Below are 27,772 nucleotides of genomic sequence, written 5' to 3' on the forward strand. Positions count from 1 at the left end.
ATAATTTTTAGTGCTTCGCTTGAAACTATCAGACTTGAAAACATTTTGTATCCTTCATCTGCTATAACTTCAGGCACCTTTTTATCATTCACAGGTGCTTCTAGCTGCTTTTACAAGTGGATCACAAGTCCGATTTAATTAGGTGGCCAAACTTAAATTCAATTTCATGTTGCATTGAGGGATGTGAACTTTTTAAAAATGGATTCTTTTGATTTTGTTTCATTGCTTTCTTTATCAGAAATATGTTTATTCTATTGCGAGGACCATACATCATAAAAAATGAATCTGGCAAACACATGGGGCACATGGTTTCTATTATTTTAAAACTTGCAGATTTAGTGACATGCTTTTGAAGGCAAATTATTTTTGAAATGGTGAGATGGGGGAGGGAAAAGAGAACAGAGTGGATTTTCACAGTCATCATCCATCAAAGTTATATGCATATATATGTCATAGATTTCATTTATTTTCCTATTTCAAGATTGATTGTTAATGGGAACCCAGCCATCCAGAGAAGGTTGCTTTTCTCCTGCCTGGGAACTGTTAGAAGAATCTCGATTCTGGATCAGAGTGGTGGTGAATGCTTTCAAAACCAAAAAACCCACTGCCCTCGAGTTGATTCCGACTTATAGCGACCCTATAGGCCAGAATAGAACTGCCCCACAGGGTTTCCAAGGAGCACCTGGGGGATTCAAATTGCTGACCTTTTGGTTAGCAGCCATAGTTCTCAACCACAATGCCACCAGGGTTTCCGAATGTTTTCAGAGAGGAGTCTAAATAGTCGCATTGCTTTCGTTGCATTGCTGGTAAACGATCATTTGTGTCAGGTGGCTACAACTTTAGCATTAGGCCTAATGATGCCTTATTTCTTATACCGTGTTAGCATAGTAAAATTTTATTTCTAAAGTGAAAACCTGTTTGACACCTTACACTTTCACTTTAATATCCTGCTATTAAGTGAAGGTGTGCTTTAAAAAGTTGCCATGCCATTCAAAAGAGCCGTGTAATAATAACAGCCATTTCTTTTCTTGGATGCTTTTACAACTTCTTTTTGCTTTTGATAAGTTTCAGTATCAGACCTACAGAGGGCTGCCTTTGATGCCAGATGCCCAATATCAATGGGAAAGTGTCCTCTTATGTTTCTAATGGTTAACATATTTGTGATTTGAGTGTAATTTAAATGGCCTGGTAGTAATGAAACTTTTGTTTGGATTATAAGAAGTGTCTACTTTTTTATGAGTAAAAATTTAGCATCTCTAATTATGTTTTCATTATTTGAGGAATATTAGTTGTATGCTATTTAGACCTGATCGTTATATCATGGAATAAAAATGAGTGTTTTTCAACAATAGCCCCAGTAATTTTTTAAAATTAAGAATTGTTTCAGTACATTTTGTGTTTTTCTTCTCTCTTATTTTTTTTTTTTTCTTATATTTATTCTTTTCATTTAAAGCCAATGAAAATGAGCAATAAATGCTTGGAAGAACTTCAAAATAATGCCATATAGGAATTCAGATATTAAAAAAAGGTTTCTGCTTAAATCGGACTGACATAATTACGATCTCTATGGCCGTTTTGGGTTAGAGTAGTCTCTCTAGGAACTGATCAGCATTGCTTTGATGAATTTTAGCTGTCAGATCTAAATCTCTTTTGATGGGCTTGGTCTCTAAGATGACAGCACAGAATCATTTCATTCCTATCTGACAGTTAAGTTTTAGGGAAGGAATGAGCATACCATATTGTTTGCAAATGATTGCTGTAGAAGAAACAATAGAGCCCGAAGCCTCCCAGTGTTTTAAGCATTGACTATTGCAGCAGCGTTCTGAACTCAGTCATTATCAGTGTGTTCTAAGCACTTCCTGGTGTAGTAGCTCACCAGGCTCTCCCTCTAACTCTAGCTCTGGGGCTCTAGGAAGCCCCAGACCCACATGGTCTTTGTCTTTCGCGTCTCTTTTGTAATTCATTCTATACTTACCCTTTTCTTAATATTATTTATCCTCCTGATTTAGAACGCAGCTTGCCTTGCATGTCAGCTTTTGTTCCTTGTAACTGAGCCCCTACCTGGTTGGCGGGCAAGAGGAACGATCATCATATTTCCTCCCATCTTTCTCCATTTTCTAATCATAGTTATCCTTTACTTGCTTCATTAACATTCCATGGTCATCCCAATATACAACTTTTGAGATTTCCACTGCTTTCCTTCTCCAGCTTTCCTAGATTTATCCAGGAAAATTGAGAACTTTGTAAGTGGCTCATTCATTGAATATAGAGTTTGGAATGCCGTATTTTATTACCAAATATCTGAGATGAGCTAATTTCCATAATGCAGATATATGTTCATAGTAGCTTAAAGTAGATATACAAGCATTTACTACCACTTGCCCTCTATTGAGTGCTTAACACATGCCAGGCACTCTGTTAAGCATTGCATGTACCAAATGCAATCACCATCTGACTGACTCAGACTTGTGGAGACCCCTTTTGTTTCAGAGTAGAACTGTGCTCTGTAGGGTTTTCAAGGCTGTGACTGTTTGGAAGCAGATTGCCGGGACTTTTTTCTGAAGTACCTCTGGGTGGATTCACACCACCAATCTTTTGGCTAGTAGTTGAGCGCTTAAACTACTTGGGGACTCCATTGTATGTACCTTCTCTCATTAATTTATTCTTTACAACCACTCTATGAAGTACAGATATCATAGCCTTTACTTTATGGATGAAGACATTAAAGCTCAGAGAGGTGGTCATAGCTTGGCCATGATCACACAGATCATAAGTGAAAGAGCTCTAATTCAGACTCAGGCCTGTCAGATCCCAAAGTCTAAGTTCTTGGTCACCACACTGTATACCCGTATCAATTAGGGTAAGCTAGATTGTGTTGCGATAACAGCAACTCCAAAATCTCAGTAGTGTAACACAGCAACAGTTTATTTCTTGTTCTTGTTACATACCCAGTGTGAACTGGCATGGGGTTCTGCTATGTTAGTGACTCAAGAACCAAGGATGATGACTTAGTCTCAGCAAATGTCACTTCTGCTCACATTTATTGGCCAAAGTTAATCACTTGGCCACATCTAAGTTAAGACTCAGCTTGGAAAGCAGTGCAGTCCCATCAGGTGCCTGGGAGAACCACAGTATTTGTGTACAGCCCTATGATTTAATACAACTGCCTTGATCTCTGATTTATTGAGTCACACTTTGTTGTTTTCTTTTTTAAAGAATCTTTGCATAACCCAAATTGCTATTCATATTTGGAACTTTCTGTCGATATAGTGCTTATAATTGTAGCATTTCTACATCCTGATCAGTAATCTATGGTATTGGCATTAACCAGTAGCAAAGCAATTTAGCCTTCCAGATTAAAGACTAGTAAAACAACTAAAACTTTTCATCTCTGGATGCTGCAAATCTGAGTTCATTAGACAATGAGACTTGTAGTAAGCCATCTACTGTCTCAGCTGTCCTGAGTTCATTCATTCTTTTATTCATCAGGTCTTAAATCATTCATCATTTCAGGCCTTGACTGCATCTTAGGGATAGACGTTGCGGATTCTGCAGCGAACAAGATAGGCAAGGGCTCTACAAAATATAGTCACGTAGAGGGAGCCAGTTAAAAAGCAGGAAGAGAAGACAGCTTCACATAGTGAACGATGCTGTGAAGACAGTGAAACGGAACTGTAATAAAGAATGACGGGGGAGGAAGAGGGAAGTTCTCTGGATTGCATGGTCATAGAAGGCTCTTCTGCGGAGGTGATTGATACTAGAACCAAGACTCAGATAATTATAAGGAACCAGCTAAATGAAGATCTGGGGTAAGAAAATTCTAGGCAGAGTAAACAGTAAGTGCAGAGGCCCTTAAGTGGAACGAGCTGGGAGGTTCAGGACACAGAGACCAAGTCGGGGTTGGAGCTTCGCTAGCATCTGGGACTCTTCAACAAGATGACATTGGTGTGAGAGGCAAGGGCCAGATTTATAGGGCTCGAAGGGCCATGGGAAGGAGTTTAGCTATTGTTCTAAGTACAGAGACAAGCCACTGGACGGTGACATAATCTGAAGTTGTAGAATATTACTTTTACTGTGTTTTGGAGGCTGCGTTGTAAGGGGGTGAGAGTGTGATTGTATGTTTTTTCATTACTGAGTTTAGCACTGTATTTGAGTACAGTTTCTTCAGTTGGACAACTTAGTGGACCTGTCAGCTTTTTGAAAGAGAACACTTAAAAAAAAAAGTATGTTTTAGAACTATTTGGCTGCTATTCTTTTTGAAAGATGGTATATAGGATTTTTTTGTTATCCGTCCCCATCTGTTTATTGTTATTGCAGTCATACTCATTCCTTACCCAAATGTAATTTAATGCTATATCCACTTGGTGAATTGAAACTCTTGATTTTTTTCCCCATTTTTTACCCCCAGAATAATAGCTTAAAAAAAATCTTGTTTTTTTAACAAGACTTAACAAGAAGAATTGTTCATAGAATCTTAGAGTATTTTAATACGCTAGGATTCTTGGATGTCTTTTTCTGGTAACAATAATTACTATGGTGATTATCATTTTTCTGTTCTAGCAATAGAAGCCCGTGGGTGGTACAAACAGTTAAAGCTCTCAGCTGCTAACCAAAAGGTTAGAGGCTTGAGTCCACCCAGAGATGCCTCAGAAGAAAGGCCTGGTGACCTACTTCTGAAAAATCAGCCACGGAAAACCCTGTGGAGCACAGTTCTACTCTGGCTCGCATGAGGTTGGTATGAGTTGGTATCGACTTGATGACAGCTGGTTTAGTTTTTTTATTCTAGCAATAATATATCTTAATATGGATATATTATAATATGAATCATATACTTAATATGAATATATGTATCTTAACATGAATATTCTTAATAATTATCAATACTTAGTCTAATCTCTTCTGTCATCCACTACAGTCACTCTCTACTGTTAATTTTAGGCAAATCAGTATTCAAGAAACTAGCTGCTTTAGTTAAATAGATTAAACTGACATAATAATTTGTGATTATTCTCCTGGTGAAGTGAAAGGACGCCTTAGAAGAAATACCAGTAAAACTTGCTTAGTCTTATTTTTTAAAATACAAATATTTTGTACCTGTTGCCTATGTAAGAGGGCACATACAGCCTTATGTAATGGTAGCCTGTACCTATGTTATATGGTATAGTGGAGTTACCTTAATAATTCTAGGAGTGTGGACAAGAGCGGGTGTGGCAAGGGAGTGGAGGGTGCTGGTTCTGAGGCCACAGTATGCCCGGAGCAGAGCAGAGTGAGTGAGGGGAGAGTGGTGGGGCAGGGTCAGAGAGGGATGAGGTCAGAGCTTGTGGGTCATTGTAGGACTAGGACTAGAGTAGGCTTTACTGAGCGAGATGGGAAACTTTTGGAGGGTTTTGAACAAAGGAGTGTTTAAGTTGGGTTAAAAAATCTTGATTTTTAAAAAATTTTCTATTTGATTTATGTTGGCATTTTTATTTTTTAAACTATTTTCTCGGTGTATTAAAATTTCATTTTGATACGATTTAAAGAGGAACGTGTAGGATTTATTTACTTTAGTTATTTTACCTTTAAAAATCAACCTTGAGGTATTAATTTACATATTATAAAATGTACGCACTTTAAGTGGATAGTTTCGGTTTTGGCAAAAGTATACCCTGTTGCCTTTGAGTTGATTCCAATTCATAGGGACCTTGTAGGACAGAGTAGAACTGTCCCAAAGGGTCTCCAAGGCTATAATCTTTATGGAAGCGGACTGCTACATCTTTCTCGTGGAGAGCAACTGGTGGGTTTGAACCACTGACATTTCAGTTAGCACCCAAACGCTTTACCACTGTACCACCAGGGCTTCTTGACAAATGTATGCACTCATGTAACCACCATCGCTATTAAAATATAGAACATTTCCTTCATCCCCAGAAGTTCCCTCTAGCACCCTCTGCAGTCAGTCCTCCCCCAACCCTCACCCCAGACAACCACTGATTAGCCCTCTGTCACTATAGATTGATTTTTCCTGTTCTAGAATTTCATATAAATGGAATCAAACAGTACGTGCTCTTTTGTGTCTTCTTCTGGTCAGCCTCATGTTTTTGAGATTCATCTACGTCCTTGCATGTATCATGTATCAGTAGTTTATTCCTTGTACGGGAGGTTTTTTTTTTTTTTTTCCTTTGTTTTTAAATGAGAGAACATCTTACCATCTAGTTAAATCTATCCATAATCTTATTTCTAAAGAGCTGGAGAAACTTTGGGATGGCTTTCACTTTCATTTTAGGAATTCCCCTCCCTTTTTTTCTAATCCTAAAAATATATGATACGTAAAATTGAAATCACCTTCCCTGTTTTAGTTGATTGTTAATATAAATTATAATTTTTATAGATGATTAGAAATACAAATTTGATTTTTCAGACTTTTTAAGAATTAAATTTGGTGTAAAAATGCTTTAAAAATCTAGCAGTCTAATCTAAACAGTGTTGTTTGTTGTTGTTGTTAGGTGCCGTCGAGTCGGTTCTGACTCATAGTGACCTTTATGCACAACAGAACGAAACACTGTTTGATGTATAATTAAAAAAGACTTCCGAGTAAGACAATTCCTACCTGTTATGACTTAAAGTTCTTTTAATGGATGTACAGTGTAGGAAGTTAACATGTTGAATAAGGGTGGCACTTAAATCTCATTTTGAATCATGTATTCTCCTAGATAAATGAGTACTTTTTATAAAATCTGGAACAGTATCTTTTTGAATGAAAATATTAGATTATTTCTGAAATTAGGAAAAAAAGCAACTTGAATAACATTTATTTACATTAACTGTGGAAGGAACTTGTGGCAAAATGGCTTACATTTTACGTCATTCTAATATTAATGCTTTGATAGATAAGAGGGTTATAGAATTGTTTAGCTCTGCCTTGTCTTTGCCGTCTTGTGTCTTAACATCCGTGTTCACATCTGGCTTTGCTGCTGCAGTTGTGTGACCTTTGACTAGTCACTTGATTCTTGGTTTCAACTTTCTCATCTGTTAAATAGGGCTAGTAATGGTGTCCACACCACCAGATTGTGGTAAAGAGTAAACGCGTTAGTAAACGTAAAGCACTTAGGCTAGTGCCTAGCATATGTTGTTGTGCTTAGTTGAGTCAGTTCTGACTAACGTTGTGTTGCTATTTTTGTTATTGTTTCAACCAGTAACCAACATAGTCCTGATTCTGCCGGATAAAATACCTTCTAATCGTCAGATGAGAAGGCAGAGGGGACAGGAGCTGGCTGAGTGGACACGGGGAATATAGGGTAGAGGGGAGGAGTGTGCTGTCTTATTAGGGAGAGAGCAGCTAGGGCTTACATTAACCCACTGCCATTGAGTCGATTCCAACTCATAGCGACCCCATAGGACAGAGTAGAACTGCCCCATAGAGTTTCCAAGGAGCGCCTGGCGGATTCGAACTGCCGACCTCTTGGTTAGCAGCTGTAGCACTTAACCACTACGCCACCAGGGTTTCCAGGTTTTACATAGCAAGGTGTATATAAGTTTTTGTGTGAGAGACTGGCTTGGATTGTAAACTTTCACTTAAAACACAATTTAAAAAAATGCCATCTAATCACTGCCACTGCTCGAGTTCAAACTCAAACATCTTCTGTTTGGACTGTTACGGAACTTCTTGATTCATTAGCTCACCAGCAGTCTCTCTCTCCATCGAACCATCCCGTACGTGCTGTGAGCACTGTAATTACACAACATGAAATCAACATATAGGTAATCAGAAAAGTGAACAGTCATCATGAGTTATTTGGGATATCTTCATTGATGAGCTTGATTTGAACTTGACCTGAAAGGATGTAGAGGTTATTGACTGGCCAGAAGGACGAAGGCCAGAAGGACCAGTGGCTGGAAGCCTGAATTGTAAAAGACCGTAATTTGTAAGAGAACCTAGTCTCATGAAGCCAGGAAGGGCCAGAGGGTGGCACCAGGAACTCAACTGCCTGCAGGGCCTAGGGAGGAACTTAAAGAGTAAAACGGGAATTTTTCTGTGATTTCTTCCAATAGATTTAATTTTCTTTTTAGAAGTTGTATGTAGATCAAACAAACCCCATCAGACTTTAAAGGCTGTAGTCCCACAGTTTGCTGCTTTGGTTGAAAATAGCTTGAGAAGTTGCAACTAAATCTCATCAGTAACAGACTACTGGGAAGAAGCACAAAGCTCCTTCCCCTGTTCACTGCCACTTCCAGCCTGTATCAGAAGCTTCTGGGGTGGGGGTGTCAGGCTGAGACAGCCTTCAGGTGCCTAATTTTCTTTGCCTCTCTGGAACCTTCAGAGTCTCTAAAAGCAGCAGAGGAACTATTAGGTTTTATTTAGAACACTTTAAAAAAGGGTTTTGAACGAGCATGCTTCATAGGATGATTAATCAAGAAGGCAGAAGATACTGGAGGAGTTGAACATAGAATAGACTGGAAGCTAGAAGACCTCATTACATCATGTCACTGTCCTGAAAACCCTCTAGTGGCATCCCACCACCCTCAGAATACAGTGCCGTCTCTTTACCACAGCCTTCTAGGCACTGCATGTTTTGGCGGCTGCCTCTGCTTTCTCGTTTCTCTTCGACTTCCTCTAACCCAGCCACAGTGGCTTCTTTCTGCTCTGGAAACATGATGTCTTAGCTATCTATGCTGCTATAACAGAAATACCACAAGTAGATGGCTTTAAGAAACAAGTTTATTCTTTGGGATAACGTCTTTGTCATCAATAGTTCCCTGGTCTAGGAGCTTCTCAGCACAGGGGCCCCAGATCCAAAGGATATGCTCTGCTTCTGACACCTCATTCTTGGTGGTATGAAGTCCCTGTCCTTGCTGCTCAGTTCTCTTATACCTCAAAAGGGATTGACTTAAGACATACAACCTAATCTTGTAGATTGAGTCCTGCCTCATCAGCATAACTGTCTCTAATCCTAACTCATTAACATCATAGAGGTAGAATTTACATAGGATAATCAGATCAGATCACGAAATGGTCCATAACCACATACTCCTGGGAGTCATAGCCTAGCCAAGTTGACACACATTTTTGGGGGAACACAGTTTAACCCATAATACATGCCAAGCCCATTCTTTCCTCCGGACGTTTGCCTGGACTGCTCTGTCCTCAATACTTGGCCCATTCTCATCCTTGTAGTTTCTAAGTCCCTCTGTGCTGTCTTCTCAAATGCCTTCCTCCACCATCCGAACCAAACCAATATCCCTTCCTTAACTCTGGTATACCACACTGTTGGTTTCATTTATAACAAATGACGTGTTCTTCAGTGTCCCACGTTGACGTGGGGGCCGCAGATGGGCAGGACCTTGTCTCTCCTCTTTGTTGCTCTTTTCCTAGGGTAGCATGGATATGGAGTGCTCATTGGACGTTTATAGGAGGAATGGGGATTGGTTTATTATTTCTGGTTTGAAGGATGACAGTGACAATGAGAACTGGAGGATAGGATCAGGTACAAGATTTTGAAGGATCATCAGCAGTCAGCCTCTGTTGACAAACCCTCCTTCCTTGAGCCTTTTCTGTGCTTCTCTGACAGTTGCTCTTGGTTTCCCTTCTGCCTCTGTGACGACTTCTTCTAGGACTTTGCTGCTCCTCCTCTTCTGTTTCACTGTTAGATGATAGCCTCCTGAAGCCTTCGTTCTCGCCTCTTCTCTCTTTCTCTGCTTCCCAGTTACTGGTGAGCCTGAACCACTCTTAAAGCCAGCTTTCCGAGGCCCAGACCCTTTGGCAGTTGACTACCGGATGTTTGTTTGTTCACTCTTCTAGTGAGTGCTGCTCTGAGCTAGGCATCCTGTGCCCGGCACCAGACACAGTGGTGAGTGAGACAGACTGCCCTGCGTCCTCAAGCTTGCCTCCAGTGGAGAGGACACTAAACATGCTCACCAGTAAGTCATTACAAAGTGCAAACTGCTGTGAGGTGCAGAGAGTGTCGGAACTGAGCATTAGGGGGGTCCTTCTAGAATAAGGTAGTGGGGACAGGCATCTAGGAGGCTGAGGAATCACCTGGGTAGGAGAAACAAAACAAAACAGTTGCCATTGGGTTGAGTATGACTCATGGTGATCCCATGTGTGGCAGAGGAGAGCTGTGCTCCATAGGGTTTTTAATGGCTGATTTTTCAGAAGTAGATCTCCAGGCGTTTCTCTCAAGGCACCTGTGGGTGAGTTCGAAACTCTCACCTTCCAACTAGCAGCTGAGTACATTAACCATTTGCCCCACCAGGTTCTCCTGGGTGGGCAGAGGACTAAAATACAAATGTACATTGTCCTGCCTTGATGGGGTTGGGGACGCACCCCGCTGGGTCTCAAAACCAGTGGGTAGGAACTCTCTTCTGGATATTCCGTTCTGTCCCCACAGGCGTTCACATGGTGGCATTGATGGTAAAGTATTGTTGTGCTTTTTAATATTCTGAAACCATTGTAACTTATCCCAGTTTATTCTAGTGTATTTTGCTCCTTTGCCGTTAGTAATTATCAGTGCTGTTGTGTGCTGTCTAGTCTGTTTTGAATCAGAGTGACCTTATGTGACTGAGTAGAACTGCCCCATATGGTTTTCTTGGCTGTAATCTTTATGGAAGCAGATCACCAGGTCCTTCTTCCACGAAGCTGCTGGGTGGGTTCGAACTGCCAGCCTTTTGGTTAGCTGCCAAGCGCTTAACCGTTTGCACCACCAGGACTCTTTTAGTTAGGAGTGAAACCCTTAAAATGTGCCAGTTTTGAAGAAGCAGTTCTACAGTCGTACTCAGAGAGAAGCCGGAGGGGTGGGGGGCACAAATGTGTGGATTGAGTTCTGCTTCCTCAACCTCCACTCTGATCACCACATTGTCAGTTTAGGCACTGAACGTCTCTCCTGACCTCTGCATCTAGGTCCTGAAATGGAAGTAGAGAAAGACAGGAGGTGGTATAATTGTTGAGGAACCCAAAGAGCTTTTGAGTACAGGGGTTATATCTGTGGATATTAGATACGTTAGAAATTAAAACAAAATTTAGAGCAATTTTTATTTTGAAATAGTTGTAGACTCACGGGAAGTTGCAAAAACAGTGTTGAGAGTCCCATGTACTGTCACCCAGCTTCCCCAGTGGTAACATCTTACATAACTATAGTACAATAGCAAATCCAGGAAATGAACATTGGTATAGTAATGTTAGACAACAGACCTTATTCATAAAACAAAATTTTAAAACACAAAAAAAACAATGATATATTCCATTAGCCATTAGAGTGCTGACATCACCACACATCATAGCCTTGGAAAACTCCACTGTAGATTCCTGAGAGAAAGAATGAAACAGGCAAATGACATCTTGGTATCATTATAAAAATAGTTATGACCTCATGGACTCCCTGAAAGGGTCTTGGGGATTCTCCAGGGATTTCTGGACTATGTAGTATGAGCTTCACTGATTTGGTGTTAAACATGTGGACTCTGGAGTCTGATTGTTTGGATTTTACCTTGGCTCTTGTAGTTAAAAACTATGTAACCTGTGGAGAGTTGCTTGACAGGGCTATTGTATGGCATAGTATTTGAGAGTAAGGCCCTAAGCCTGACTGCCTGGGTTTGAGTCCTAGCTCTCTGCTGATTGGCTTGTAACTATGGCAAGTTTCAGTTTCATCTGTGAAATGGGGATCATAAAAGTACTTATAGTCAGAGTGATGTTGTAAAGATTAAATGAGGTAATACATATAAAATGTTTAGAACGGTGTCTGACATACACTCAACCCTCCATCAATGTCAGATAGATAGATAGCTGCCATTAAGTTGACTCTTACTCCTGGTGAGCTTTTATAGAACACATCACTGGCATGTTTGAGTCCATCATTGTGGCTTTTGTGCCAGTCCATCTCACCAAGGGTGTCCCTCACCTTTGCTGACCCTCTCTCTGCTTTACCAAACGTGATACCCTCCTGCAGTGATTGATCCATCTTGATGACACTCAGCTGCTGACAGGTGAGTTGGACGATGTTCTGTTGTGATCTGTAAGGTTTTCACTGGCGAATTTTTGAAAGTAGATCTCTAGGCCTTTCTGCCTAGTCCGTTTTAGTTTGGAAGCCCTGCTGAAACCTGTCCACCATTGGCAACCCTGCTGATATTTGAAATGCCAGTGGCATAGCTTCTAGCATCACAGCAACACACAAGCCACCATAGCATGACAAACTGACGGATGGTAGCCATCAGTGTTAGCTATAGTTACTATGTTGTGAGGGTTAAATGAGGTAATACGTGTAACGTGTGTAGCACAGATCTTTGCCCAGAGGTGGAATGAAGTAAATGTGCAGTCCCTGTGCCCTCACGCTCTCCAGCATGGAAAGACCTTCTTGGCTGGAGGAAAGATATTAGGGGAAAGAAATAGAATGATCTTTAAGAGGCTCTGATGCAAAGTTAAAACTGGAGAATCAAAATATCTCTAAGGTTTCTTGTCTTATTAGCAGGAAAATAGAAATTTCTCTAGCCACTGAGTTCCATGGGGAAGGGGACTTGGTCAGCTTTATTAACTATTGTATCCTCAACACTCGGCACAGTGCTGGCCCAGAGCAGCCACCCGGGAAGTATTTGTTGCATGATTAAATGATAGAATCAGTGAAGGAAAGAGCCTTGTTGCCATTAGTTGGGGAAGGGAGGGAATATTGACTTTGAGTTTGGGTTAGGAAGTTGGAAACATGGGATTGATGAGATCAGTTAATAGTTCCAAACCAAATCCAGTGCTATCGAGTTGATTCCGACTCATAGCGACCCTATAGGACAGAGTAGAACTGCTACACAGAGTTTCCAAGGAGCGCCTGACGGATTCAAACTGCTGACCCTTGTGATTAGCAGCCATAGCACTTAACCACTATGCCACCAGGGTTTCCAATTAATAGTTAATTTATTAAATTAACTTAAATTGAATACATTTCCAATATCTGTTCAGATCAGTTCATTGATTCATGTTTGGAGCCTGCACTTTATTGTGCTGTGAAATAAAGAATACTTATTGAGGTCTACTTAGAAAGTGGAGAAGTCCTTGTAACTCCTTCCATACGCACTACAGTGATCAGAGTTAAAAGCCCTGGAAACAAGAATGAGCTTTTATTTAGGGGCAGCAAGGACTGGGGTGCCCTTGAGGAGAATGTCGGCCACTTTACAGCTCAGGGCATCTTATAGCCACTCCAGGAGGAAGGAACAGCCAGAGTCTTTCATCATAGCTCTACGCCTGGACTTGGCTCTGGTTACCTTCCTTACATTCCACTCCCCTCCTTTGACATAGGTAAGGAAGTGGGGATCAGTTCTCACAAGGCATTACATCCCGCCGGCCTTTCCTACTTCATTTCTAGCTGCTCTCCCTGCATTTTCGGTGCTCTGGATACAATCATTTTGTCTGTCTGTTCTACAAGCACACTAAGCTTATTCCTGACTCAGGATTTTTGTCCGTGCTGTTTCCTTTCTGGCATGTTTTTAAGTACAGTCATGCATCACTTCATGTCCATGATATGTTCTGTCAAATAGGACAATACGTGATTTGGACGTTTCGTGAACACGGTATTATATACTTATTAAAGCTATATGGTATACTTTTGTTTCACTTCCAAATCGATACTTCTCCTTTGCCTCTTGCTACTACCATCACTAGCACTGGTTCTGCTACCTTTGGGAGCCACAATGAACTTCACGGTAATATTTTCAAACGAAAATTAAACAGAGAGAACGCCACAACACTCAAGAGACGCTTGATACACAAGAGTGGATACTGCTGCCAGGAGTCGAAGTATACACTATTGTATGGTAAACTTTTTAAGTAGGGGAGGTTCACATTAAAATAACAATAGAAAGAAGAGTACATACATAAGCCAGTAATACAGGCGTTTATTATGACTCTCGACATATCTGCTATAGGTTATATGTACTGTACCATTATATGCCTGGCAGCACGATTGCTTTGTATACAAGAGACATGAGATACACCTGGTGCGTGTGGGAAGCTCCTGTGTTTGCTACATTGAGTTATTATGCCTGCTACGTCCTGTTCTTCGATCGGGATTTCTGAACTCTATTTTAACTTTAGGGACCCACCAATGTTTGTGTGGTTGGGTGTTTGCCTGACTGGACGTTACATGGTACATGAGTGTACTCTTACCTAAAGTAGCAACCCACTCATCTCTGGGTCCTCTTTTTGTGCTTGACTTTTTTCGCAGCACCAATGACACCCTGGCGTATATCTGTTTGATTTTTGTGTCTCTGTCGCTAGAATGATGCATCGTGAAGGCAGATGTGGTATCTTGAGTATTGCCTGGGCTATAGCAGGGACTCAGATATTTGAGTAAATTAATTAAGTAGATATTATGATTTCTTTTGGACAAGATGAATCTGGGAACTAACCCCAGAATCAAATGGTGATTCTTTAGTGTGAGAACCAAGATGTCCCTGTTTAAAGTATAACATTACATCTAAAACTACAGGATGTATGTAGAGAAGAAGATCCCATCTTGTGATGTGCTGGAGACAGAATTTTTTAAACATTCGTCTGATCCAGAGGTTTACTTGGAAATTGGTTGCTTGGAATTAAGAGCATATTTTCTAAAAAGGGATTCTTACATAAACCTTGAATAATACTTAACTCAAATTCAAGAAATTCAGGCATAGGTAGAGAGAATACTTTCTTATTATTTTATTAATTTCTGTCCTTTTTCCAAAAAAAGGTTTGTTAGCTTATAAAGAATCGTTTATTCATCCAACAAATATTGCAATGACAACAAACACTTAAGGTCTATTGCTAAGCATTGAAAATGCAACATTGAGTAACATAGGCACCATCTGTCTTTAGAGCAGCCTAATTATACAAATAACTTTAATATTGTGCTAAGAGCTATAAAGGAAAAGTAAGAAAGGGGAAAAAGGTTGTTCTCTTTAGGTAGACCATCCCTATCCATGAGTCCCCCTTCTTCTTCCTGAATCACCAATTTTCTAGAAATGTTCCAGGCACTAGCCACAGCCCCTGTAGTGGAGTTGCCAAATGCAAGACAGGGGAGGAGTGAAGGCCTGGACTGGGCGGTGTCTGGATGGGTTGGTGTGGATTGAGGGCCTCCTATGGTAGTTGAATCCCCTCATAATGTGAAGGGTACTAAAATGGGGAGGGAAGGGGAAGCTGTCCTCAACTAGATAAATGAGTCCCAATTAAAAATAATAGGTGAGCTAAAAACAGGTAAATAAATGCACCGGACTTTTCCCTTATATTAACAGGTATTCCAGAAATTTTAATCCAGGTGGTCTCCAATTTATACTCAAGACATACATTTCCTGTAGGAATGACCATTCTTGCTGTTCCATCCCCTGCTAGCATTGCCCTAGAATTTTGGAGTTTTTAAGGTAGAGGTTCTCAGATTACATTCCAGCAGAATGTTAACTGCAAAGACCACAGTGGTTACACACTTAGGCTCTAGAGTGAGGCAGACGAGGGTTCAAATCCTGGTCTTGATGAAGTTATACCACTTCTCGAAGCCTCTGTTTCTTCTTCTGCCTGTGGAGGGGGTGAGAGGAGGGTTGTTTGGAGTAAACTCTATCATGCATATAAAACAGTTAGCACAGTGTTTTGCACTGAGGAAGCGCTTAGTAAACATGAAGTTATCATTGATATTACTGGAAGAGTGCCTAGAAGTGTCAGTTTAGATTAGCGGACACACAGTCTTTCCAAAGTGCAGTGCTCTTGGGGAGGTTAAATGGTGTCAAGTCCTTTTAAATGTTTGCTTAGAGTCATATATGAGAAAGGGGAAGAAAATGCCCTCCTACTCTGCCAAAGCATGGTAGGACTCATAACTCTGGCTAGTATTTGGTAATACTATTTAATTTATGAGTGTCATAAAATAATTATTAGGTAACCTAGGAGACTACCATCAATTTAATACCCTTTGGAAAAAAAACTCACATTTCCGAAAATTTAGCTTATTGATTAAAAATTTCAAAACAAGAACACTATTTAGAGGTGAGAAATGTGCGTACCAAATTTATTCACACCTTAACTAATTAAAAATACCTTAAGACCATTTTCTGGGGGTGAATTTGGTACTTCCGTGTTTCAGAAGACACTTAAATTGTGCTTGGTACTACCATGGAGGGCAAAGTTGTAAATCAAGCCGGGGGCAAGTATTTGTGTCTTCTGAAGTGTATGTACTGTTTGCCTTGCTCAGTCCAAGAAATGATCCTCAAGTCTATAGATGTCCTCTCCTGCGCATTCCAACTTGAAATGTGCCACAGTGCATGGTGAACAGACCTTCCTAATGACTTACTTGGAGCTCTCGTGGTACATGGGTTAAGCACGCAGCTGCTAACCAAAAGGTCAGGGGTTCGAACCTGCCAGCCACTCCGAGGGATGTGGCAGTCTGTGTCTGTAAGATACACAGCCTTGGAAACCCTGTGGGGCAGTTCTACTCTGTCCTGTATGGTCTCTGTGAGTTGGAATCGATTGGACGGCAGTGGGTTTGGGTTTAATGACTTACTCCTTGCTTTGGGATTTATTTCTCTTGAAGTAGTCAATTGATGGTAAAAAAAAAAAAAATTAAAATTCTGGGAGTCTGCAAATTTGGATGCTCTTCTTTTGCTTGGCACACAATGTTCTTAAAAACTACAAGAGCTTCATTGTTGTGGGGAAAATTAACTTTTTTTAGCTTGGAGTTTGCTTTTTGCCTTGGCAGGTTCCTTTGAAAGTCCTTGAGAATGTTTCCCTTTGGGTGAAATAAAACACTACACACAACAAACACTCACACTGCAAAGCCCATCATTCCTAGCAGTGTCAGACATGCTGTACATATCAGTTCTTTTAGGATATGTGTGGTGCCAGTTAATGAACACTTGGTTTTCCTGATTTGAAAGTTATTTTTGAAATAACAGTCACTTTCTACCCGTTGGCAGAAATTCCCCCTCCTATTTCCTGAGATACATTTCTAATAGTAATCTTATTTTTTAAGAATATGATGAATCCCCCTTTTAGCTCAGTAATGAAGTCACTCCTGAGGTTCACCCTTCAGCCAAAGATTAGATAGGCCCATAAAACAAAACAAGATGAACGGGGCACACCAGCCCAGGGGCAAGGACCAGGAGGGGTCAGGAAAGCTGGTAATACGGAACCCAGGGTCAAGAAGGGAGAGTGTTGACATCTCATGGGGTTGTTAACCAATTTCATAAAACAGTATGTATAGTAACTGTTTAATGAGAAGCTAGTTTGTCCCGTGAACCTTCATCTGAAGTATAGTAATTAAAAAAAAAAGATGAATCCTAGCCTAAAATTTGGTTAGCAATTGTACAAGAGTCTCTATTTCTTAGAAACTCTCTGACAGAATGGTGCCTTTGCTGTTTAGTGACTTGATACATAGTGATAAATTGCACTTTCCGAGAAAGGTCACACTCCCAGTGAGGGACTGAAAGAAATTATTGTATTCTTTTGGGGAGAGGGGTATTTGAGCCACAGTCAAGGGGAGATTTCTGCTGGAGGGTGAGAGCTTAGATGGGGCGTGGTCGGGTTGGTCAGAGTAGCCTTTAACAGTATGTGCCCAGAGTTTTCATTTAAGTATGAAGTGCTGATTTTTATTTTTCAAGCATGCCAAATGCTAATGGTAGCCTTTGATTTAAAAGTAAACGTAAGCTGTATTTTGCTGCCACATTCTGTGAGAGTTTAAAGCAGTGTGGAGCCAGAGATTTACATATTTTGAAAATGGCTACAGGTGGCTAGAACAAAATAGATTAACACAGACATGCTTGAAGGTTGCAGTGGTTTCCTTTGGAGACTCACAAACAAGCCTCAAAGCCACTACTGAAATGTTTGACATCATGGTTTTGGTTTGGCTTGCTAGCTTCAGGTTTCAGTTACAGTTTTACATATTTGCTTATTGGGCCGGAAAATGAAACGTTAACTGGTTTTTCTTCCTTTTGCTATAGTCTTTCTGTTTCTTGACTTGCAGAACGCTACTGAGCCTGTGGCAGTCACTGAGACCCTGGCCGAGGTACCCGAACATGTGCTTCGAGGACTTCCGGAGGAAGTGAGGCTGCTCCCGTCTGCTGTGGACAAGACCCGAATTGGTGAGTACCATGGTCACAGAGAGACGGGGGATGAGGAGCAGGCTGCAGCCAGGCTCCCTTTGAGGCTATTTGAGGTAGGGAGTTCATCATTCAAGCAACAGATTTATACTTTGGGTTGCAAGATTACATGGTGTTTATGAATTTTTCCCATCAAGAATCGAGGATGAACATAGTTTATAAAAATAAAACCAGAAGCAAACACACACACACCTCATCGATCATAATTCAGCTCAAATGTTCCCTGTCTCTGGGCTTCTTATTCTCATAGAATATATCGTTCTCTCCCCTTTAATTCCACTATGATCTGGGTATGATTATAGGCAGTCCTGGGTTACGAACATCCCACTTTACATACAACCCGTTGCTAGGTACCAACTCCCATCCCAATCAAAACCCACTACCTCTGAGTCAATTCCGACTCGTAGTGACCCCATAGGGTTTCTAAGGCTGTAAATCTCTATGGAAGCAAACTGCCACATCTTTCTCCTGCCGAGCTGCTGGTGGTTTTGAACCGCCAGCTTTTCAGTTAGCAGTCGAGCTGCTTTAACCACTGCACCACCAGAGCTCCTTCTAATTCTCCCCTTTCCCCCTCGTACAGCCTGTTACATTAAAAATTCAAGGTACGTATCATGGTTCGTAATGACAGGCACTACTTTGCAGTGTACATCAAAATATTATTATTACTGTATATTATGTTAAAGATGTTTTAGTGTACCTGGGAGTGTTTAATGTTTTTTATGCCTAGAAAGTACAATATATATACTATATACTAAGACAAACATTTGACTAACTGACACTAGGTACAGAACAGTCCTTAACTGTTCTGACTTACGAACAAATTCGACTTAAAGACAGATTTAGGAATACAACTTGCTCATAAATTATGCTTACTTTGTTATTTTGTGATTGTTTTCATGTTTGTCCCTTTCATTGATTTTGAGTACCTTCATTTCTTATTAATCTTTACATTGCTAATAACTGATATTTTATAGACCCTCAGTAGATATTTGAATGAATGATATGGCCTCAGTTTATCTGAATGCTGCTGGGTAGGAGTTCTCATTGAATAAAAACCAAGCTTGTGTGTTTTTGGTCTTGTTTATGTGGCCTAATCTTTAGAAAGAAGTCTAAGGAAGTAAGTTATAAAAATTTAGTCAAAGTACAGCCTTGGAATATATCATGTTTATATCCTATTTCCTTTTTTACAGTGTACTTATGATATTTTTTATATGTATATGTGTGTGAATATATTTTTAATAAATGCTTTTCCCAATCCTTATTTAAAATTTGTTCCATGAATAATTTGAGATTTTATATTGTTTCAATGAAAGTAGTTGATTTTATAGCTCAACTAATGGATTGTTAGCTGCGTTATCAAATGTAACTCATAGCACACTTACAGAAAGGTAGGATTCATCACTGGTCTAAACCTTTACCCTCCCTTCTGTAAATGAGGAAACTGAGGCCGAAAAGGGTGAGGGAACTTGCCCTAAGTAAAGCTGTCAGGGACAGAGTCCCCACTGGGCGCCAGTTCCTTTGACTCCTGGGCTAGTCCTACCATTTTACCTGTTTCTTCATCTTGTCTGGTTTCTGGTCAGTGCATAGAACATAGAAATATGCCTAAGAATACAACAGAGCAGCACAAATCTTGGCTGTTTGAAACTCTGAAGAGTGAACTGTCCAAGAGGCTAAGTTTTCAGGAAACTTAACCAAGGAGTAGAGAACTTTCTATATTAGGCAAACTTCAAAATATTTAATTGTAAAATTGTATTTCTAACTTATAAAAACAACGCATGTTCCTTGGAAATATTTCAGATCCGTAGAAAAGTAGAGAAAGGGTAGTTTAAAAACTATTCGTAGTTTCACTAACAATATTTTTCCTCTTCAGCTGTGTTTGTACTTTTTTTCAAATAGTATTTGGGATGGTACTATATGGGCAGTTTTATATGAAAAAATTAAAAAACAAATATAAAAGATTCTTTCCTAATTATAAGACAATATATATAGGTTCTTTATAGAATATTTGGAAAATACAGAAGAGTTTAAAGAAGGAAAGTAAAAATCCTCATTGAGGAATTGATTTAATTTGACTTAACTTGATCTCACTTGATTTAACTTTATGCTCCTTTTAGGCAGTCTAGCCTTTTACTTATTTTGTAAAACTGAGTTGATTTTAATGCTTTCAGTCTTGAAAATAACTACAGTACATATTAAAATGTTGATTTTTATTTTCTAGGTGTCTGGGCCACTAAACCAATTTTAAAAGGCAAAAAGTTTGGGCCATTTGTTGGCGATAAGAAAAAAAGATCTCAGGTCAAGAATAATGTATACATGTGGGAGGTAAGAAAGCATTGCGATCCTTTGTTTACCAAAGTTCTGTAAGTTTTTTTAAGTAATAATTATCTTTTGTCTCAGGATTTGACATTTGGGGAAAAAAAAATGTTTTTATTTTATTGTGCTTTAAGTGAAAGTTTACAAATCAAGTCAGTCTCTCATACAAAAATTTATATACACCTTGCTGTGTACTCCTAGTTGCTCTCCCCCTAATGAGACAGCACACTCCTCCTTTCCACCCTGTATTCCCCGTGTCCATTCAGCCAGCTTTTGTGCCCCTTGGGCTTCTCATCTCCCCTCCAGACAGGCGCTGCTCGCATAGTCTCATGTGTCTACTTGAGCCAAGAAGCTCACTCCTCACTAGTATCATTTTCTATCCCATAGTCCAGTCCAATCCTTGTCTGAAGAATTGGCTTTGGGAATGGTTCCAGTCTTGGGCTAACAGAAGGTCTGGGGACCATGACCTCCGGAGTCCTTCTAGTTTCAGCCAGACCATTAAGTCTGGTCTTTTTATGAGAATTTGAGGTCTGCATCCCACTGTCCTCCTGCACCATCAGGGATTCTCAAAAAAAAAAAAAAAAAAAATTTTTTTTAAATATGTTCTTTAAAACCAAGAGTATTTTTATTAAAAAGAAAATGCATTTCCTTGGATACAGACTGCTGTTTACATATGCTTTTGCAGTTTGAAACTACTCAACAATAAAAGTCAAATGCACTTATTATATTGCCTTGTTCAAGGTGTTGTGCTTTGCAGGTAAGACCTTGGCTTGCTGTGCAATGGTCCAGTCACTTCGCAGGCTTCCAGATTTACACTACAAAAGACACTCGAAGGTGACTGAAAATAAAAGTGTTAGGTTTCTCTCTGTATTTTAGGATACAGCCTCTGTGTTGCTGGAATCTTCAGGGTTGGTTATATTTAGCACATGGCATATTTATATTGAACTTTAAACTTCTCAGAAGGTTTTCATTCTGTTAACTTCGTGTTCTCACCACAACCCTAGAAGACGGAATGGCACTTTCATACTCCTTCTAGAGACGACACAGCAAGGAACAGGAATGACCTGCTCTTTCGTGTGGAGCCCACATCTTGTGCATGGTGCGGAAGCAGGACTAGAGCCGTGTTTACTGACAGTGAGGCAATGAAAATTAGCTTCACTGGGTTACCTGGGTTCTAATCCTGCTTCCATCTTTATGACTTTGGACGGGTTGTTTAACCTTTGGGCTATAAAATCTTCAATTTAAAAACGGGGATAATAAAAAAAATACCTCATTAGGGTAGTTACGAAGATAAAATTCATTGCCTTTGCTCTTGTTTCCTGGAGAGTTGTGCGTGAAGTCAGCGCATTTATGTTGAATTTAGTTCGGATCAGGCGCTCCTTACATTCTTAAAGGAACTCCGTCGTGTAGCTCCTTTTTAAAGCAAGGGAAGTTTTTGGATGATGAGGAAGACCATTCCTATTAGATTGTCTTACACTGAAACACATCTGTTTTTCTCACATAAACATATTGCTCGGTGCCGTCGAGTCGGTTCCGACTCACAGCAGCCCTGTGTACAACAGAATGAAACCCTGCCCATTCCTGGGCCATCCTCACAATCGTTGCTGTGTTTGAGCCCATGGTTGCAGCCACCGTATCAGTACATCTTGTCGGACTTCCTCTGTTTTGCGGACCCTCTACTTTACCAAGCATGACGTCCTTCCCCAGGGACTGGTCCCTACTCATAACATATCCAAAGTACATGAGACGAAGTCTGGCCATCCTCACTTCTCAGGAGCATTCAGGTGTACTTCTTCCAAAGACACGTTTGTTTGTTCTACTGTATATTCAGTATTTTTCACCAACACCATGATTCAAATGTATCATTCTTTAGTCTTCCGAAGCATGAATGTAAAATATGCCTAGGAAGTATTTGGACATTTTACATCGAGAGAAGTCTGTGGCAATTTGTATGTTTTGAGTATGTTAGTATTTCTCTCAATGCTATAAGCAGTTTTTTTTAACTGGAAAAATCCCATAGTTTTTCCCAACAATTTTGAGTTTCTTTATTTTCTTGTGAGCCCCTTATATCTTCTCACTGTTAACCTAAAAGGCCTTAGGAAATGGAAATTTACCACAAGAATCATTGCATTGTGCTATTTCATCATTTTTGAGATAAAAGAGCACCATTATATATTAAAAAAAAAAAAAATCCAGCCAAAAATGATATTAACTACTAAAGACAATGCCCGCATGATTAAAATGTCTTGACCACAAAATTATGCTTCAAGATAAATTGCATTTTGAAGTTTAGGACTTTCCCAAGGGAAACTAATGGATATGCTCTGACCAGGTTAGCACTTAGGATAATGTCAGGGAACAGAAAATACTGTTAGTTTATTTCTGTGTGTAACTATAAGCTTGCACAAATGCCATTAATATTAAATTTAGGTTAGTGATACCTATTGTATTCAACATAACAATTTGATATTGGTGGGCGTGTTGTATAAATTAACCTTTATTTATATTAGAATTCATACATGTTGGTAGCTTGTTGAAAAATTTGGAACCGTGACATACCAAGAACTTGATTTCCATTATAAACTTGTTAATAATCCATTGTTAATTTAAGATACATAATATTGGCAGTTCTCTTTAGTCATGTTTAGAGATTTAGTTCTTTTCAAGGCTGGCTTTTCCTTTCTGCAGTTAAAAAGTAATTTGAATCTCATCTAGATAGTTCAGACTATGAGACATATTACATATAAGAACTTTTAAGCCTTTTGCTTTGTTAAACTATACATATATATGACATACGTTTAAGTATGGATAGGTGCATATGGAAAGTACAAGAAGCGTGCATTATGATATAAATATTTCTTATAAAGAAGAAAATAAAAATCTAGGTAAAATTTAGTATTTTCTCACTAATTTTTTCCATCCCTGGGCCTATCCTCAGACTTGCACCAGGATGCCTGTTATTAGTGTGATGGAAACTGCTTATCGTCAGAATCTCGTCTTGGCATTTGTTCTTACCATCAAAGCCCCTTAAGACCAGGTTATGTTTTAGCAGCCAGGTTTTATACCCCAGCTAGAACTCCATTTTAAATCTAGTCTAAGACAAAGTGTTAAATTGCTTTTCCTGAGCCCTTGATTATTTAACCAAGGAGTCTTAAGTCCTGTAAGCTTTCACTGAAAACATTCTGCTAAATAAGAGATAACAGGAGACAAATAGTAGTGTATCCTCAGGGTGAATGCACAGAACAGTCAGGTTCTCAAGAGGAGAGCATCCTTTTATCAGCGTCTGGTGGGGAACTGCCAGCTAACTGAAACTCAGGATTTCATGTCATACCTCTCTTGACTATCTCCATACACATTGAACAGTCTGCAGTATTTTAAAACTGCTTTTGATAAAATCTTTTAAAATCTACTTCTTTGGGGCTTAAATTGCTTCTAATGAGTAGAACTTTTGAATGAGAATTACTTTAATAAGTCTTTTTTTAAATTATCAAAGTAATACATGCTTATTGTAAAAAAATATAAACAATATGGAAAAATGTAAACAAAGTAAAAATCATTGAAATTTCTGCCACCCAGGAAAACCAGTGTTAACAGTTTGATGAACATTCTTTTCACTCTGCTTCTCTGCCACTGTTTTTCTCCCACACACTGCTACATACCCAGATACCATATATAGCAATTTTACGCAAATAGACAGGATGTGCAGCTTTGTGACGTGCTGGTCTCTCTCGATATGTTTTGGATACATCTATGTCAAACAGTTCTCTCCATCGTTATTTCTTATGAATGACCACTATGTACCATCTTTGCTTTATTTAACTAGTCCTCTATGTTGGACACTTAGGGCCCTGGTGGCGCAGTGGTTAAGAGCTACAGCATGCTATGGCTGCTAACCAGAGAGGTCGGAAGTTCAAATCTACCAGCCGCTCCTCGGAACCCCTATGGAGCAGTTCTGCTCTGTCCTGTAGGGTCGCTGTGAGCTGGAATCGACTTGATGGCACCTGGTTTTTTTTATGTTGGACATTTAAATAGTTTTAATCTTTTCATGGTTATAACGAATTCTTCAAAGTACAAAAACTGCATCCATGTTTGCTGACTTGTTTGATTATTTTAAGATAAATTATTAGAAGTATAATTGTTAAATCTAAAAAGTTGTGTACATTTTAACTTTTGATACATTTTACTAAGCAAATCCTCCAGAAGGATTGTACCAATTTGCATAACCACCAAAAAAGGAGTACATATTTCCTCTTAATCTTTTAAAGCTTGGATATTGTTAAATTTTTTAATACTTTTTTTTTTTTAAACATGAAAACTGATAGTTTATTGCTCTGTTTGCATTTTATTCATTTAGACAACAAATATATTTGAGTCAGGAGGATGGGGTGAGGGAAGGAGTAGAGTTCTGTATCATATAAAATTGACAGAGAAATTGTCTATCAGTGAGAAGACTTTGATGTAATTTTTTAAAGAAGTGAAAACAAATGGTTTTTATCAATCAGCTCTGTTATGGTTAGGTATTAACTACTGGCTTCCATAGATATTTCTGAGTTAAAATTGCAGTCAAGGATAAAAAGGAGAGTGGTGAACTCAGCCGATCCTGCAGAACCTTTGTTCAGAAAGTACTGCTTAACTCTTACTGCCCTTTTCTACCTTCTAAACCGTGCATCGAGGTAGCTCCATAGGAAAAGGAAAAGATCTAGATCCTGGGCTGACAAAGCTATGGTCCTTAGACCAAATCCCACAGGATAAATCGACTTAACCACCTGTGTTTTATGGCCCTAGAGCTAAGAATGGTTTTACATTTTTAAGTGATTGGAAAAAAAAAAAGAGGGTAATAATTTGTGATGTGAAAATTTTATGAAATTCAAATTTTAGTGTCCATAAGCAAAATTTTATTGGAGCACAGCTGTACTCATTCATTTACTCATTCATTTATGGTTGCTTTTGTCTTAAAATGGGCAGGGTAGTTGTGACAGAGACTGTATGGCTTACAAAACCAAAAATATTTGCTACGTAGCCTTTGCTGCAAAAGTTTGCCAAGCCCTGGTCTCTACATGTGGAGAAAAGAAGCAATGGAAGTGAAAGTGGTGGTATTTGGTGTTTCAGATTTACCGAGAAGCTGAATGGTTGGCTAATAGCAATATACAGATTTCGATCTTGGTGCTTAAAAGTGGGATGGCTGTTGAGTTGGTTGTAATAGAAGATGCAGTGCAAACTGCACTGTTCTTCTCTCATGTACTTTAGCGCAAATGAGGATGTTGAAGTACAGAGAATTACATGATCATCCCAAACAAGTAGGAGTCCATCGGTGGTGCAGTTAAGCACTCAGCTACTAACCAAAAAGTTGGTGGTTTGAACCCACTCAGAGGTACCTTGGAAGAAAGCTCTAGTGATCTATTTCTGAAAGATCACAGCTATTGAAAAACCTATGGGACACAGTTCTGCTCTGACACACATGGGTCACCATAAGTTGGAATTGACCCGATGACAACTGGGTTTTTATTGGTTCTCAAACAACTTAATGTGTGCTCAGATTGGTGGCTTGGCCTTGCAAAATAATTCTGTCTGGGAGATTGTCTGTTCATGTATTCAGCCCATATTTGTTAAGCTTTTACCATGTATGTGCTTGGTGCTTTTTAAGTTCTGGAGCCCTGAGCTTGGCATATGACATTTGTGGTATTTTATCAATTCTGGCAATACCTCATGGAGGTTGTTGTTCGGAGGAAAAGCCCTAATGTTAAAAATGGAACAAGCTAGAACACTTGAGAAATAAAGATATGAAAAGGCGCCTTTGGTGGTATGGATAAACTAGGGCCACTGACCTGGGAGCTTGGGCCTCCAAGAGAGGTTCTGTCTCCATAGTTAATGTGTTAGCGCTCTCGGTTACATGCAGTGGAGAAGGAAGTCCAAAGAACAGCCAGAGGAAATGGCTTCCTTACTGTAAATCTAACTTTGGGTGACTGCAAGACTTCTCTCAGCATCAGAGTCGGTGCAGTGTGAGGAGGTTGTGTCATTGCCCTGTCCTAATTCATGATAGTGATTTCTGCCAAACTAAGTTGGTTACTCCAAGTTGAGATTAGTCCTTGTTGGCAGATAGTTGAAGATTTGAAAAATGGTATGTTTGCATTAATTGTGTGAGAATTTTTTTTTTTAAATTTTTTAAGTTACAAACTTGAATTAATACTTGCAGGGTTTAATAAATAAATGGAAAGAAAGGATATAAGCTAAAACCCGTCCGCATTCACTGAGTAATATGTTTATTCAGTTTGCTCTTTGCAAATCTTTCTAAATATGTCATGAAGGTTTAATTTTGAATGTGTATTTAAGTTTGTGTGTGTATGAATTTAGATTACTTTATGACTATTTCAGAATGCCTGGATTAAATCAAATGGAAATCGAACGGTAAGAAAACTGCTTTCTAGTTTACAGTGAGTTTATACCCAGTTCTGTCTAGCGGTAGAGGCAGAGAGGCGGTAGGGCCTAGATTGTTTCAGAGAGGTTAGGGATGGGGAAGAGAAGTTTAGAAAGAGGAAGAAGAGAAAGGTAAATTGCCCCCTCCACCGCCCCAGCCTGTCAGTAGGACAAGAGTATAGTGGTCCTGTGCCCTTTCCTACTGAGTGTCTGTTTTACTTTGGTGTAGGAGTAAATGAGAGGACCAGGTTTGTATCCTGGCTCTGAATCTTAGCAGCTCCATGATTCTGGTCCCCATATGTCTGTCAGTTTGTTGTACTGCGGGGGCTTGCTTGTTACTGTGATGCTGGAAGCTATGCCACCAGTATTTGGATAGCAGCAGGGTTACCCATGGAGGACAAGTTTCAGCTGAACTTCCAGACTAAGACAGACTAGGAAGAAGGAACCAGAAGTCTACTTCTGAAAAGAATTAGCCAGTGAAAACCTTATGAATAGCAGCAGAACATTGTCTGATATAGTGTTGGAAGATGAGCCCCCCAGATTGGAAGGCACTCAAAATACGGCTGGGGAAGAACTACCTCCTCAGAGTAGACTCGACCTTAGTGACGGGAAGGGAGTCATGCTTTTGGGACCTTCATTTGCTGATGTGGCACTACTCAAAATGAGAAGAAACAGCTGTAAACATTCATTGCAACAACGGGTCAAGCATAACAACGATTGTGAGCATGGCGCAGGACCGGGCAGTGTTTTGTTCTGTGGTACATAGGGTAGCTATGAGTTGGAATTGACTGTGGCACCTAAGAACAACAACAACCGTAATTCTGGTAAAGTTACTAACCTCTCAAGTTTCCTTATTTATAAAAGAGGCTTAATAATATTTCGTCGGGTTCTTGTAAAGGTTAAATAAAATTTAAAGCATCTAGCCCTATGCCTGGTATATGGACACTTTTTCTTTTTTCTTCATTTCTTCCTC

The 27,772-nt window shown here is 39.6% G+C and overlaps 1 protein-coding gene across 5 annotated transcripts in view; it reads left to right on the forward strand.

Moving 5' to 3' along the window:
* PRDM2 (PR/SET domain 2) overlaps positions 1 to 27,772 on the forward strand; it is a 174,244-nt gene that overhangs the window by 25,420 nt on the left and 121,052 nt on the right. For all 5 annotated transcript variants that reach the window (XM_023552047.2, XM_064281318.1, XM_010593099.3 and 2 more), the window contains 2 exons: positions 17,937 to 18,054; positions 20,291 to 20,394. In XM_023552047.2, the coding sequence (XP_023407815.1) occupies positions 17,937 to 18,054; positions 20,291 to 20,394 (222 nt within the window). The remainder of the gene's footprint in view (positions 1 to 17,936; positions 18,055 to 20,290; positions 20,395 to 27,772) is intronic.

The sequence above is a fragment of the Loxodonta africana genome, chromosome 3, assembly GCF_030014295.1.
Source record: "Loxodonta africana isolate mLoxAfr1 chromosome 3, mLoxAfr1.hap2, whole genome shotgun sequence".
Taxonomy (NCBI): domain Eukaryota; kingdom Metazoa; phylum Chordata; class Mammalia; order Proboscidea; family Elephantidae; genus Loxodonta; species Loxodonta africana.